Here is a 15,843-nt window from a genome sequence, read left to right on the forward strand (position 1 = left end):
TGTATAAATATCTCATCCTGTCTGGAAGCTCAGTCAAACTCAGAGAGGTTTTCCCTGCTGAGTCGAGTGTGCTCCGTCTGATCCCTCTCCAGGGTTCATCCCTCTGGCTGATCTGATGCAGTTTTCCAGGAAACATTCGCTCTGAGCAACAGGCTTGTCACGAGTTACAACTGGGTCTTACCACATCAGTAGAGAAGGGAGCGTGCAGGCTCCTCCATCACAGGAGTCCCCCTGCAGAGAGGACATGTTATTTGGTTGTGACAGTACAGAACGGCCACTGATGTTGTGCTGCAGTAAGTCATTTTTGCTGATCGTGAAGAAAACATAGAATTCAGGTAACTGGTAGTCGTTATTGACACATCACCAAGGACCAACCAACCTATAAACATTCCTCAATTTAAAAGGAAAGGCACACAGACACTAATACACATGCTAAGGAAGGAGGAAAAGTCAACACAAGAAGCAACAGAATAAACAAACTAGGTTTAGCATTCGGTTAGTATGGAGAGACACTGGAAAGTTACAACGGATAGAAACAAACGTGACAAGTCTTTGAAGTTGTAGGTGTTTGTGTAGGAAGAGGTTCAGGGTGCAAAATGATGTCAAACGGAGGAGGAGGAGAACAGGTTGGACTTTGAACTGTGCATACACTTATAAAACAACTTACAATTTGTGTATTTAAGGAATAAATTGTCATTTTACTTACAATGCAAATTACTGTTCATGATATTTCAATGTGAAACCTAATTACTTCCATTACTTCCAAGTTCATGTTTTCACTCCTGTCTGGTTTTCTGCTGTTTGGTTGGTTTGTTTGTTCATTACAGGATTACACAAAAAGCACACTACTGATTTCCATGTAATTCTGTGGAGGCGTGGAGCATGACCTAAGAAAAAAATCTGTTATAACTGTCATTTACATTTTTAGATAGGGCGTTTTTTCATGGATCTTGATAGAAACAAAAATAAGCTACATTCAGGGAATATGTTGTTTTTACTGATCCAATAAAATAAATGTTTTTAAGGATGTATATTTTATTGATTTGACAGAGCTTAAAATGGCACTCATTTCTGTTTTCAAGAGTGAAATGGTGTACTGTATGTAAAACAACAAGAAAAAAATGACAAAACAATCATCAAACTAAGTGTGATTCAAAAAGTCAATCAAAAGACTTGTGATCGACAGGTTTTTAGTGAACTTCCGTACAGCTCCTGAGTCTTTTATTTATTTTAATAACTCGAGAATGATGGCTGATACGGAGCAGTGCTAACATGTACAGTAGCTGTTCATATTCCAACAATCAATAGTTCACATTTGACTTCTCTCAAAATTCTGCAGGGACTTTCTGTAAAAATTGTAAGTGCAATGATTTCCACAGAACAAAGGTGCAATTATGCTCAAAAACTAAGATGTAAAATGATCTTCCCAAAAATATATTTTTGTAATGCCTATATCTTTTATCTCGACTAATTATTTTATTTTTGCAGCCACTGTATGATTAATTCATTAATAACAGGATTTACATAAGCGTTTGATCTAAGATTTCTCTCTCTCTCCACACAGACCATGTGACTGGGACTGAGTCGAGAAAGGACTTTTATGTGAAAGGCTAGCATGCATTATAATTTCTCTTCAATGCCTGGAGGTCCTTTACAGATGTCCACAGAGACCATCATAATTCTCTGCCTGGGCCCAAACCTCTGCTGAAAACGACCTGATGACCCCGGGAGCCATGCTGTTTGGATTGTGAACATACTTTTTTTTTTGGTTATTTATGTACTTCATGTTCATCTACTCTGTCCTGTGTCCTGCGCTGGGTTCTGTGAATCCCAACAGATGCAGCTGTAATTTGATGGAGAAACTTTGATAAAAAAATATACCCCGTCTGGATCAAACATGTGTGGACACGCTATAATTATTTTAGGCCCGGTACAGTTGAATTGCTTGATGTAGGCCATGTTTATATGTGGTACAGATTAGAAAAAAGTTCAGATTTCAAAACTGATATTGTGTGGATTTGACATTAGCTAGTTTTTTGATGGAATGGTGAACGACGTCCGCGTGTGGGACAATATCCAGAACTTTTCTTCGAGTATGATCTAAACCTCTCTCCACATGTGAAGAATCCTTATAACACAAGGAGTCTTTAAAAAAAACAACGCCCATGTGTTGTTGAGTCAAATGTGGATTTCTGTAATTTTTTGTGCGGTATAAATTATATAGTTTAATTGTGCTAACATTTTGCCTCAGATCTTTGCCTCGGTCCTGGAGGTTTTGTTTTCATGAGGCTTAGTTTGTTATTTTGCAGGATTACACAAAACTATTGGGCAGATTATTACGAACCCTGGTGGAGGGATGCGATATTGTCTATGGTGTGGATCTCTCTCTCTCTCTCTCTCTCTCTCTCTCTCTCTCTCTCTCTCTCTCTCTCTCTCTCTCTCTCTCTCTCTCTCTCTCTCTCTCTCTCTCTCAGTGTGTAGGTGTGTTTCCAGGGAGTGCCACTGCCAGCCAGACCTCCAGCCTGATTCACCTTGTGAAGCGTTTTAAAGAGTGTTCTTCGTGTACCTCCGGTTTTGGTAGTTTCTTTAATTTGAGTAGGGAAGTTTAGGTTGTTCGCCTTAGGGTTGTTTTCGTTTATTGTTTTGCTGTTAGCCCAACCTGAAGCAAAAGAATTAATAAACCTGAACAGGCTGCAAATTGTTTGTTGCTGCTTCTTCTTAGGAGCTGGGAAAGGGAGGACTCATGTATCATGTTGTGACTGGGTTTTCTCCTGGGTGGGGTTGTAACACCCATTAAATGTTGGTGTGTATCCAGAAATTTGTATTTTGTTTTTCTCTCTCTTTCGTATTTTTTTATCAAAGTGTCTTTGTATCTCTATTCTAATGATATTTTTGGAAAGTCAAAGGCCTGGAAAAACAATTTTTTTTACCACCAGGAGATGAAGATCTGGTCTGTACTGCACTTTGTGTGTGCTCAGACATTGTTGGTACAGTAGATTATGTTACACAAAAAACACAGTATAAGGAATATCTTCAACCTCCAATTTTATGCCAATTATTGAATAATAAAGGTGCAGTTAAGCATGTAAATAATGAACTCAGACCAATGACTATTAAAACATGAAAAGGATTATGTTGATTCAGCAGAAAGCACAGTATGTTGTTACAATACAGGAAGAGAGACGAAAAAATAAAGAAGTAGATCAGGAAAGAAGCCCAAATGTGCACTGAGAAATGGGGAAGCTATTAAAGTAGAAGAGTCTTCCCTATTCACTGGATCACAATAAATCCTGAGACTGGCTTCAAGGTAGGATCTACACAAGTAAAACTGTAAAATGATATTTATAAGACTTGTAAAAGATGTGATATTTTTAGTTTCCCTTTGTCTGTTGGTTTTTCGTCTGCATGCCGCCTCACGTCACCCACCTCTATGCTGCACTTTCTTTCTTTGAGTTTTTCTAGTGTTTTCAGTTTAGCCTTTTGAGTCCACATTTTGGTCACTACACCTTTTTGTTCTGCATTCTTGAGTCCAACTTCTTCCACTAAACACAACACTTTTGTCTTCATATAAGATGATCCTTCTGCTTGGGTTGGTGATGCTGACAGGATGTGCTGAAAGTATTGAAGGTAAAGTAACAACAGAGGGAATTCAAAAAGTAAAAAGCATGAACATAGATTTCTTTCTGCCTTTTATTTTGCAAAATGTTCATTACAGGCAAGGAAAGAATCTTCATTTACATACATGAGGGTTTAAAATGTGTACTGTATTGACAGGAGAGTTTCAACAAGACAAAATATATTTAAATGACCATTTCACTTTTATTTTGATTGCAATAACCCATTCGTTCTGAGTAAATGTGTGATTCCTTGACCAAAGTGTGACAAACTATTGGTGCTTATTCCACTCTCCAACAAGAATTGATTCCACTCTTTACACAAACTGACTTACTTATTACAAAATAGTGCAGAAATTCTTATTTTGATAATGATGTGGTAAGATTTGTATTTTTCATCTTGAGAAGATATAGCTTCACATTTTGCTTTCAATTTTAGATTTATGTTACAATTGAGCAAAAATGATGAAACAAAGCCCAAAGTACATTCAACATTTTTCTCCGTCCCTCTCCTCAGATATGTCGGGTCGGATGTTCCTTTTCCCACAGCAAACCAACACTGCTCGTGTGAAGCTGAACATAGCACAACAGGTTTTAAGTGAAGTTACTGTCTGTCACAGGTAGTACTGAACATACAAAATGCATATAGTATAACAACTCACTGTTGAACAGATTGTGAAAAGTATTATGAATGATAATGTAGTTTTGAAATGCCAACAGGTCCTTTACTGACCTCAAAAGAGACCACGCCCTCTTCTCTCTGGCCACATCCTCCAACAGCAATGGCTTCCTGATTTTTTGGGATGAAGCAAGTAAGGAGATTGAGCCAATCATCATTGATAAAAAGGCAGAATATGGAGCGTTCGACTACAGGCCGAACATGTGGCACTCAATTTGTACCACATGGGACTCTGAGTCTGGACTGGTGCAGATGTGGTTTGATGGAATACCCTCGACCAGGAAGTCCAGCAGCTCAGGATCCAGCATCCAAGGGACCATGATGATTCTTTTAGGACAGGTACATCTTTATTGATGAGAATCATAATTCGTGGTCCTTCAGCAAATTATCCGTTTGATATCGTATAATTTATTGTGTTTGTTTTACTTTAAGTTTCTGTATTTCTGACCACAGGAGCAGGATTCCCACGGTGGGGGATTTGACATTAAACAGTCTTTCGTTGGCATGATATCGGACGTCCACATGTGGGACAACATCCTCCACTCCTGCGAGATCCAGGACTACGTGAATGAAAACATCTTCACTCCAGGGAATGTGATCAACTGGAATGCACTGGACTTCCAGATTGTAAACAATGTGTTGATTGAGCAAAAATCTAAGTCATGTCACTGAAGTTTTAAAACAAGACCATTAATACGTCAGAGAGACAAAAGCACATAATATAACACTTGCTGTGCTTTTATGTAAATATGTTGAGAGGAAATGTCCAAATGTAGAATTTACAGGCAGTAAGTCAGATTAAAATCTAAGTTTACTGTGTCGTTAAAAGCAAAAACAGTAAAGCCGCAGGCATTCAAAATGTCAGTCTACCCCCTGCATTAAAGAGGGACAATTTAGCTGAAAGGCTTTTATTTAGTGTATTTAGAAAATCCAGATCCTTTAGCTTTCGGCGAAGAGTGTTCTCTGGTTGTCTAACAAGACTTATCTCTTTGGCTCTACAGAAGTTTTCAACTGTGACAGATGTCAAATTCATTTCTAACATCATTTCCTGATATGTGTTAATTTCACAGTTTTTCAATCAATGTAATCATTATTGGATGGAGAAAAATAAAAGCAATGAATGACCACAAGTGATGTGAAAAGACTTGCTCCCTCTGATTTTCCTCCTGAGATTTACCGCTGGCACACCAATAAATTCATCGTGCCGAACACTTCCTAACACAGTCTTGGTTTTGCCCATCCACTGTAATTAAAGGTGTACGAGGCGCAACTTCCTCCCACAGAAATGAAGCCAGAATCACTCTGATACGAATGCTGCCATCTTAAGTCTCAGATGTCAATCATGTCATATTCTCATGTTTTTATAGCATCAAATAACTAAAAATAAACCCTTGGACATACATCAGTGTGATAATAACTACCTAAAATGAGCAATATGAACAGATTATTATCTGTGTTTTTCTGATAAAGTTAGACTTTATGTTGTTGATGCATATTGTTGGGATTATTTCACTTTAAACGTGGCACCATTAAATCGTGTGCCTTTGGGCACTCAATAAACTTGGCTATCAGATTTTTTTAAATTATAAATATAAAAATATTATTGCAGAATATGGAGTTCTTGACAGTGTAGAGTTTGGCAAAATTAACACTTATGCAACATTAATGACAATGGCCTGTGTCTTAAAGAAAAATTCATTACGAAATGATAAAAGTTAGAACACACAAACTAACTAAAGGTGTACTAACTATATGCAGTTGTGTGTGTGCGTGTGCGTGTGTCTGTGTGTGTTTTTTCAAAATGACGGCCGGGGCCACTAAGAAGACAAAGGACCACATTGAATGGATGGACCATGTGGCTGAGGGCACATGTGTGTCTTAAGTATGGGAAGATGTGTGTGGAAAGTCAAAGGTCTGGAAAAACAATTTTTTTTTACCACCAGGAGATGAAGATCTAGTGTGTACTGCACTTTGTGTGTGCTCAGACTTTGTTGGTACTGTAGATTCAGTTACACATATAACACAGGTTAAGTAATATTCTCAACCACCAATTTTATGCCAATTATTGAATAATAAAGTGGCAGTTAACCATATAAATGATGAACTGAGAACAATGACTATTTCAACATGAGGAGGATTATGTTGATTCAGCAGAAAGCACTGTATATTGTTACAATACAGGAATCTGAAGACAAAAAAATAAAGAAGTAGATCAGGAAACAAACACACACGTACACTGAGAAATGGGGAAGCTGTGAAAGTAGAAGAGTCTTCCCTATTCACTGCATCATACTAAATCCTGAGACTGGCTTCAAGGTAGGATCTACACAAGTAAAACTGTAAAATGATATTTAACAGACTTGTAATAGATGTGATATTTTTAGTTTCCCTTTGTCTTTGTCGGTTTGTTGTCTTCATGCCGCCTCACATCACCCACCTCCATCATGCACTTTCTTTCTTTGAGTTTACCTGGTATTTTCATTTTAGCCTTTTAAGTCCACATTTTGGTCACTACACCTTTTTGTTCTGCATTCCTGAGTCCTACTTCTTCCACTAAACACAACACTTTTGTCCTTATATAAGATGATCCTTCTGCTTGGGTTGGTGATGCTGACAGGATGTGCTGAAAGTATTGAAGGTAAAAGAAACACAACAGAGTGAATCCAAAAAGTAAAAAGCATGAACATAGATTTCTTTCTGCCTTTTATTTAGCATAAAATGTTCATTACAGGCAAGGAAAGGATCTTCATTTACATACATGAGGGTTTAAAATGTGTACTGTATTGACAGGAGAGTTTCAACACGACAAAATATATTCAAATTACCATTTCGATTTGTTTAGATTGAAATAACCCATTCATTCTGAGTAAATGTGTGATTCCTTGACCAAAGTGTGACAAACTATTGGTGCTTATTCCACCTTCCAACTATAATTGATTCCACTCTTTTCACAAACTGACTTACTTATTTCAAAATAGTGCAGAAATTCTTATTTTGATAATTATGTGGTAAGATTTGTATATTACATCTTATGAAGATATTTCTTCCTCATAGCTTCACATTTTTTATGTCAGTGCTTTACATTTATATTTATGTTACAATTGAGCAAAATGATAAAACAAAACCCCAAGTACATTAAACATTTTCTCCGTCCCTCTCTTCAGATATGTCGGGTCGGATGTTCCTTTTCCCACAGCAAACCAACACTGCTCATGTGAAGCTGAACATAGCACAACAGGATTTAAGTGAAGTTACTCTCTGTCACAGGTAGAACTGAACATACAAATGCATATGGTATAACAACTCACTGTTGAACTCACCTGATTGTGAAAAGTATAATGAATGATAATGTCGTTTTGAAATGCCCACAGGTCCTTTACTGACCTCAAAAGAGACCACGCCCTCTTCTCTCTGGCCACATCTTCCAACAGCAATGGCTTACTGATTTTTTGGGATGAAACAAATAAGGAGATGGAGCCTCACATCAGGGATAAAAAGGCAGAATATGGAGGGTTCGACTACAGGCCGAACATGTGGCACTCAATTTGTACCACATGGGACTCTAAGTCTGGACTGGTGCAGATGTGGTTTGATGGAATACCCTCGATTAGGAAGTCCAGCAGCTCTGGGTCCAGCATCCAAGGGACCATGATGATTATTTTAGGACAGGTACATCTTTATTGATGAGAATCATAATTTGTGGTCCTTCAGCAAATTATCCGTGTGATATCGTATTATTTATTGTGTTTGTTTTACTTTAAGTTTCTGTATTTCTGACCTCAGGAGCAGGATTCCCACGGTGGGGGATTTGACATTAAACAATCTTTCGTTGGCATGATATCGGACGTCCACATGTGGGACAACATCCTCCACTCCTGCGAGATCCAGAACTACGTGAATGAAAACAACTTCACTCCAGGGAATGTAATCAACTGGAATGCACTGGACTTCCAGATTGTAAACAATGTGTTGATTGAGCAAAAATCTAAGTCATGTCACTGAAGTTTTAAAACAAGACCATTAATATGTCAGAGAGACAAAAGCACATAATATTACACTTGCTGTGCTTTTATGTAAATATGTTGAGAGGAAATGTCCAAATGTAGAATTTACAGGAAGTAAATCCGATTAAAATCTAAGTTTACTGTGTCGTTAAGAGCAAAAACAGTAAAGCCACAGGCATTCAAAATGTCAGTCTACCCCCTGCATTAAAGAGGGACAATTTAGCTGAAAGGCTTTTATTTAGTGTATTTAGAAAATCCAGATCCTTTAGCTTTCGGCGAAGAGGTTTCTCTGGTTGTCTAACAAGACTTATCTCTTTGGCTCTACAAAAGTTTTCAACTGTAACTGTGACAGATGTAAAATTAATTTCTAGCATCATTTCCTGATATGTGTTAATTTCACAGTCTTTCAATCAATGTAATCATTATTGGATGGAGAAAAATAAAAGCAATGAATGACCACAAGTGATGTGAAAAGAGTCGCTCCCTCTGATTTTCCTCCTGAGAATAACCCTCTGCACACCAATAAATTCATCGTGCCAAACACTTTCTAACACAGTCTTGGTTTTTCCCATCCACTGTAATTAAAGGTGTACGAGGCGCAACTTCCTCCCACAGAAATGAAGCCAGAATCACTCTGATACGAATGCTGCCACCTTAAGTCTCAGATGTCAATCATGTCATTTCCTCATGTTTTTAGCATCAAATAATAAAAAATAAAAAATTGGACATACATCAGTGTGATAACTACCTAAAATGAACAATATGAACAGTTTATTATCTGTGTTTTTCTGATAAAGTTAGACTTTATGTTGTTGATGCATATTGTTGGGATTATTTTACTTTAAACGTGGCACAATTAAATCCTGTGCCATTCGGCACTCAATAAACTTGGCTATTTTATAATTAATATAAAAACATTAATATTAAATAATAAATGTAATGGACATTAAAGTTACGTCGGGTCACCACCCTTCAAAAGAAGGGTGAAGACAGACAATTTATTGATTTTAGTCTCATGAAATTACTTACCACAAATTTGGACTCTGATTGATAATTCAATTAATAACAACAACCATAATGACTATATCCGTAGTAATACTAGTTGCAGGATATGGAGTTCTTGACAGTGTAGAGGTTGGCAAAATGAACAGTTATGCAACATTAATGACAATGGCCTCTGTCTTAAGGAACACTCATTATGAAATGATCAAAGTAAAGACACACAAACTAACTAAAGGTGTACTTACTGTATGGAGTTGTGTGCGTGCGTGTGTGTGTGTGTAAGTGTGTCTGTGTGTGTGTTTTTTCAAAATGGCGGCCGGGGCCACTAAGAAGACAAAGGACAACATTGAATGGCTGAGGTCACATGTGTGTCTTAAGTTTGGGGAGATGTGTGTGGAAAGTCAAAGGTCTGGGAAAACACTTTTTTTTTAACCTGCGGGGATGAAGATCTTGTCTGTACTGCACTTAGTGTGTATTCAGACTTTGTTGGTAGTGTAGATTCAGTTACACATATATAACAGTAAAAGCAATGTCCTCAACCACCAATTTTATGGCAATTATTGAATAATAAAGGTGCAGCTAACCTTGTAAATGAGGAACTGAGAAAAATGACTATTTCAACATGAGGAGGATTTTGTTGATTCAGCAAAAAGCACTGCATGTTGTTACAATACAGGAATCTGAAGACATAAAAATAAAGAAGTAGATCAGGAAACAAACATTCAGATGCACTGAGAAAGGGGGAAGCTGTGAAAGTAGAAGAGTCTTCCCTTTTCACTGTATCACACGTAATCCTGAGACTGGCTTCAAGGTAGGATCTACACAAGTAAAACTGTATAATTATATTGGACCGACTTTTAATAGATGTGATTTGCCACCTATATTGTGAAAATCTAAGGCAACTAAAAGTGGATTATGAGTAATTGGATGTACACCAAATCTAAAAGTTTAATATTTTGTCTTTTGTTTTCATGTTAGATGATCGTTCTGCTTGTGTTGGCGATGCTGACAGCATGTGCTGCAGTTATTGAAGGTAAAAAAATAATATTATTAATTTAACAGAGCATAAATATAAAAAAAGTCTGCCTCTTGATATTTGGGATAACATTTTCATTACAGGCAAAGGAAAAATCTTAATATGCATACATGAGGTTTTAAAATGTGTACTGTATTGACAGGAAAGTTTTAACAAAGCAAATTATATATTCAAATTACCATTTCACTTTTATCAGTTTGATTGAAATTACCTATAAATGTGTAATTCCTTGACCAAAGTGTGAAAAACTACTGGTGCTTATTCAAAAATTATTAAAAAAAAAACAGGTACATTAAAAAAATAATGTCTCCTTCTGTCTCTTCAGATTTGTCGGGTCGAATGTTCACTTTCCCACAGCAAAGCAACACTGCTCATGTGAAGCTGAACGTAACACAACAGGAATTAAGTGTTGTAACTGTCTGTCACAGGTAGAACTGAACATACAAAATGCATTTATAAGAACTCACCTGATTGTGAAAGATTATGAATGATAATGTCGTTTTTAAAATGCCCACAGGTCCTTTACTGACCTCAAAAGAAGCCACGCCCTCTTCTCTCTGGCCACATCCTCCAACAGCAATGACTTCCTGATTTTTTGGGATGAAGCAACTAAGGAGATGATGCCCCACATCAGGGACTTAAGGGTAGAATATAGAGGGTTCGACTACAAGCCGAACAGATGGCACTCCATTTGTACCACATGGGACTCTAAGTCTGGACTGGTGCAGGTGTGGTTTGATGGAATACCCTCGATTAGGAAGTTCATCAGCTCTGGGTCCAACATCAGAGGAACCATGATGATTATTTTAGGACAGGTACATCTTTATTGATGAGAATCATAATTTATGGTCCTTCAGCAAATAGTCAGTGTGATATCCTATAATTGAATGTGTGTTTGTTTTGCTTTAAGTTTCTGTATTTCTGACCTCAGGAGCAGGATTCCCACGGTGGGGGATTTGACATTAAACAGTCTTTCGTTGGCATGATGTCGGACGTCCACATGTGGAACTACGTCCTTTCCTCCTGCAAGATCAAGAACTACGTGGATGAATACCAATTCACTCCAGGGAATCTGATCAACTGGCATGCACTGGACTTCCAGATTGTAGACAAGGTGTTGATTGAGGATAAATGGAATTCATGTAACTGAACTTTTACATACGTTCAGAGAAAAAGTCAAATTGTAGAATTTACAGGCATTAAATTTAGATTAAATCTTAATTTATTTACATTTAGATTGAATCTAAATTTACTGTGTCGTTAAGCACAAAAACATTAAAGCCACAGGCAGTTTTTTTAGTTTATTCCAACTTCTATCTGTTAACCTGGAGGAGGCAGGATTTATGACTAGTGGGAATTGAAAAACTTTACATGTTAGTCATAACTAGTTTACATTGCAATAATATCCAGCCTGTGGGTCTGTCGTTTATTTTGAAGGTCCACTGCTCCCTGTTGGCCAAAGATATATAAATTGGTATTTACATGAGCTGAATTGAACTTTGTGTCTTATTTTTCTGGACATTGAAATAAACAATATCCTTATTCAATTGGTGACTAAGACTGTTTGGTGTAAGTTATTTCCTTCTGTTCTTTATTAAAACATCACACATGCTCCCACATGGACTTTTGATTGTTTATGCGAGTTGTTGTGTTCTGACAGATACACACAATCACAACTAGTGTCAGGATGGGCAAAATGGCAAGCGTGAACCCAAAAGCACGACAATGAAGCAGTCTTGGAATTAAGCAAAGTTCTTGGTTTTATAACGAAGCAGGGGTCAGAAGCCAGGCAGTCAGTCAGGTAACAAACAAATCCGAAAGGGAGCAGGCAAAAGGGAATCCAGGGTCCAGAAGGCAGGTCAAGGTGAAGATCAGGCAAAACAGAGAAAACAGGGATACGCTGGAATGCTAGGGGGAAACACATTAGACGATCTGGCAGAGAACAAAGGAAACAGGCAGGTAGATATACTGGGGGACTAATGATTTGATGGAAGGCAGGTGTGTCTCTGGGTGGAGCAGGTACTGGGATATGTGGAACGAGGAAGTGCAGAGCAGGGGGGAGTGGCTGAATCCTGAAATGACAAATGGATTAGTATATACAAAACTACGATAAGACAAATAAAAATGTTAATAGGAGGGTGTATTCATGACAGAACCCCTCCCTCTAGGGACGGCTCCTAACGTCCCACCAGGCTAGTCAGGATGGATCCTATGGAACTCTTTGATGAGTCTTCGGTCAAAGATGTTGCGAGACGGCTCCCAGGAGCGCTCCTCAGGTCCATAGCCCTCCCAGTCCACCAGAGACTGGAAGCCTCTTCCCCGTGGTCGGGACTTAAGGAGACGATTAATGGTGTGAGCAGAGCCCCCGTCAATAAGCCGGGTGGGAGGTTTGAGCTCAGAGACATGAAATGTTGGATGGGACCCTCATTGACCTGGGAAGGGTAAGACAGACTGCAGCAGGGTTAATGACCTGGGCGATAGGAAAAGGTCCCACAAACCGCAGAGCCAATTTCCTGGACTCCACCCAGAGTGGGAGGTCACGAGTGTACAGCCAAACCTTCTGACCCGGAGTGTAGTGAGGCGCCGGGGTGCGGCGTCGGTTGGCAGTGGTGGGAAGTAGCGAAGTAGAAAAACTTTGTTACTGTACTTAAGTAGATTTTTCACATATCTGTACCTTGACCCGTCTGCAGTAAATAACTACAGACCTGTCTCTCTGTTTCCAAAACTCTCGAGCGCGCTATCTTTAATCAACTCTCCTCCTATCTTAACCACAATAACCTTCTTGACCCTCACCATTCTGGTTTCAAGGCTGGTCACTCAACTGAGACTGCCCTCCTTGCTGTCTCTGAGCAACTTCACACTGCTAGAGCAGCCTCTCTCTCCTCTGTCCTTCTAGACCTCTCTGCTGCATTTGACACAGTGAACCACCAGATCCTTATTTCCTGCCTTCACGACCTGGGTGTCTCAGGCTCTGCTGTCTCCCTGCTCTCATCCTACCTCAATGACCGCGCTTATCGGGTAACTTGGAGAGGATCTGTGTCTGAACCTTTTCCTTTCACTACTGGGGTCCCTCAAGGTTCTGTCCTGGGTCCTCTACTCTTCTCTCTGTACACCAACTCTCTTAGCTCTGTCATTCACTCACATGACTTTTCCTATCATAGGTATGCTGATGACACCCAACTAATCCTCTCTTTTCCCCGATCTGAAACACAGGTAGCAGTACGAATCTCTGCCTGTCTGACTGACATCTCTCAGTGGATGCCCAATTTGAAAACTGAAAAATTTGTGCAGCCCACCCACACCTTTAATCAAAACTATATGATCCACACACAGGACTACAATCATACATATTATTAATTTTATGGCAAAAATAATTGTATACGAACGCAGGCATACGCATTGCAATCCAATAACATCCACAGTTAAGCATAACAATTTGCAAAGCAACCAATGTAAACAAAAAAGAAGTGCAAATAGGGTATTGTAAAAAATATATTCTTACTGTTTGTATAACAGAACACGGACAAGGATATCCCGGAGAAGACAAACACATTTGAGGCGTAACCAAATATACTTAAGGCGTTAAAGCTGGACCTGCGACAGGTACTCACTTGAGTCCTGTTTTCTGAAATTTGGCCTGCAGTAAAACGAGACTGAGTCCAGTGATTTTTTCTTCTCTGTACTAGCACTGTGCAGGCTGTTAACAAAAGAGAAACTATCTTATTTTGTGTTCCTAGAACTTGTTTCCCTTAGCTGAGTTATCATAAGGGGAATTGTGTATCATTCCTGCTACTGATGAAAGGTCCATAGTTAGTAATATTTACAGAATTATTTATTGTTATACTGTGGTCTATTAGTGTTCTTAGGTGGACGCAAGAGGTTGTTGTTTATTTTGTTGTGTTGATTATTTGTTGTCCCTAGAAGTTCAGATGCACTAGTCCAATACAATTTGAACCTCAGCATCTGGGGTTCCAAATTTGTTAAATTATACATTATATGTATATTGTTGTTATAATTTTTCAGTCAGTTGAAATAAATCGTGAAGAGAAAATGTTTTGGTTGTTTTGTGTCTGTATAGGACTACTATAAAAAGCACTATGCAATTTGAATTTTGGTACTTTTGATACTTAAGTACATTTCACCACCAGATACTTTTGATACTTAAGTACATTTAATATGAGCTACTTTAAGACTTTTACTCAAGTCATTTTCTGACGGGTGACTGTTACTTTTACCGTAGTCACTTTCAGGTAAGATATCTGTACTTTTACTCAAGTATGGCTTTCAAGTTTTTTATACACCACTGCCTTAGAAACAGGTCAGTGGAATTTTCCATAACACTGGCTATTACCACCTGATTGGCTCATGAGCAGGGTGTGTGTTTAGTACAGGTGAGTTAGGTATAAGTACCAGTTCCAAAAAACAAAACTTTATCGTGCATCGGACTTCAAGGATTTCATACTACTGGACTACTTGGATTTCGGCAAAGTATATTCTTTAATAAGCTTCTCTGCTAGATTAGTATTGTATCTGCTGTTTTAGGTTAACTAGATTGATAGTTTGTACTGTTTGGTCTTACCTTGAATTATATGAGATAGGATTTTGTTTATTGATTTTGTTTACTGTTTATAGTTTCACTCAAGTGATTGAGAGTTAAAAGGGAACCAGCTAAGGTTAAAGTGCTTGATTGTGAAAGTAGACAAGACTGAACTACTTTTCCTCCCAGGGAAATACTCTCCCACCCATGACCTGAATAATAACTTTGACAACTCCGTGTTAACCCCCACTCAGACTGCTAGGAACCTTGGTGTGACACTCAACAGCCAACTCTCCCTTAAGACTGTAATATGCTACTCCGACTCCGTTACGGACGGACGGATATGACGGACTCTTTTTCATTTATTGTTCTCTGAAGGCTGTGGGTGATGAAAACAATTCACCGCCAGAACAGTAGGTGGCGCAATGCTTTTTTTAGCGAAGACAAGCTTAGAGAAGCCTACCTCATGACGTCTTTGTATGTAGAAGTGGGCGATTGTTTATTTACCTCCTCCCAGCTTTCCTCACACACAGTGAACGATAATTTGTGAGTCTTAGACGTACTCATACACAGGTTGTATAGGTGCTCGTACCTCCAGACCTCTTCCACTGGTTGATCTTCAATGTTCATATTAAAATCGTAGTTGTGTTTGAGTTTATTGTGATATAGGGAATAAAACATGAAGTAATGGGTCCGGAAATGTGAGATTCCGGAAATGATGTAGTTCGGAAATTATGTTGTTAGCGGACCAATCACAGCCAAGGGGTATCCATAGGATCTCCGACATTCCGACGTATATTTAGAAAAATCTGAGGTGTACGTAGAGCTTTCCAAGGGCTCTCCAATGTGCTCGGAGAGGGCGTTCCATGTCGGAGAAGGCGTTCCCATGTGCCTGAGCAGGAGAGGTACACCTCGCCTTCAGGAGAAGAAATAAGAGGGGGAACTTGGGATTTAGTCAACATTTAGTTACA

At 38.6% G+C, this 15,843-nt stretch overlaps 3 protein-coding genes across 3 annotated transcripts; all 3 read left to right on the forward strand.

Moving 5' to 3' along the window:
- The first annotated feature begins 3,238 nt into the window (after window positions 1–3,238).
- Window positions 3,239–5,427, forward strand: LOC133014087 (C-reactive protein-like). Its single transcript, XM_061081221.1, has 5 exons — window positions 3,239–3,307; window positions 3,573–3,627; window positions 4,132–4,234; window positions 4,335–4,632; window positions 4,747–5,427. The coding sequence occupies exons 2-5, from the start codon at window positions 3,573–3,575 to the stop codon at window positions 4,963–4,965; spliced, it is 675 nt and encodes a 224-aa protein (XP_060937204.1). The 5' UTR covers window positions 3,239–3,307; the 3' UTR covers window positions 4,966–5,427.
- Window positions 5,428–6,562: 1,135 nt separating this feature from the next.
- LOC133014110 (female protein-like) lies at window positions 6,563–8,763 on the forward strand. Its single transcript, XM_061081254.1, has 5 exons — window positions 6,563–6,609; window positions 6,877–6,931; window positions 7,458–7,560; window positions 7,665–7,962; window positions 8,077–8,763. The coding sequence occupies exons 2-5, from the start codon at window positions 6,877–6,879 to the stop codon at window positions 8,293–8,295; spliced, it is 675 nt and encodes a 224-aa protein (XP_060937237.1). The 5' UTR covers window positions 6,563–6,609; the 3' UTR covers window positions 8,296–8,763.
- Window positions 8,764–10,040: 1,277 nt separating this feature from the next.
- Window positions 10,041–11,887, forward strand: LOC133014135 (female protein-like). The gene is made up of 5 exons (XM_061081283.1): window positions 10,041–10,110; window positions 10,278–10,332; window positions 10,661–10,763; window positions 10,853–11,150; window positions 11,267–11,887. Exons 2-5 carry the CDS (start codon window positions 10,278–10,280, stop codon window positions 11,483–11,485), a joined length of 675 nt encoding a protein of 224 aa, XP_060937266.1. The 5' UTR covers window positions 10,041–10,110; the 3' UTR covers window positions 11,486–11,887.
- The last annotated feature ends 3,956 nt before the right edge of the window (window positions 11,888–15,843 follow it).

Source organism: Limanda limanda, chromosome 11, assembly GCF_963576545.1.
Source record: "Limanda limanda chromosome 11, fLimLim1.1, whole genome shotgun sequence".
Lineage (NCBI taxonomy): Eukaryota > Metazoa > Chordata > Actinopteri > Pleuronectiformes > Pleuronectidae > Limanda > Limanda limanda.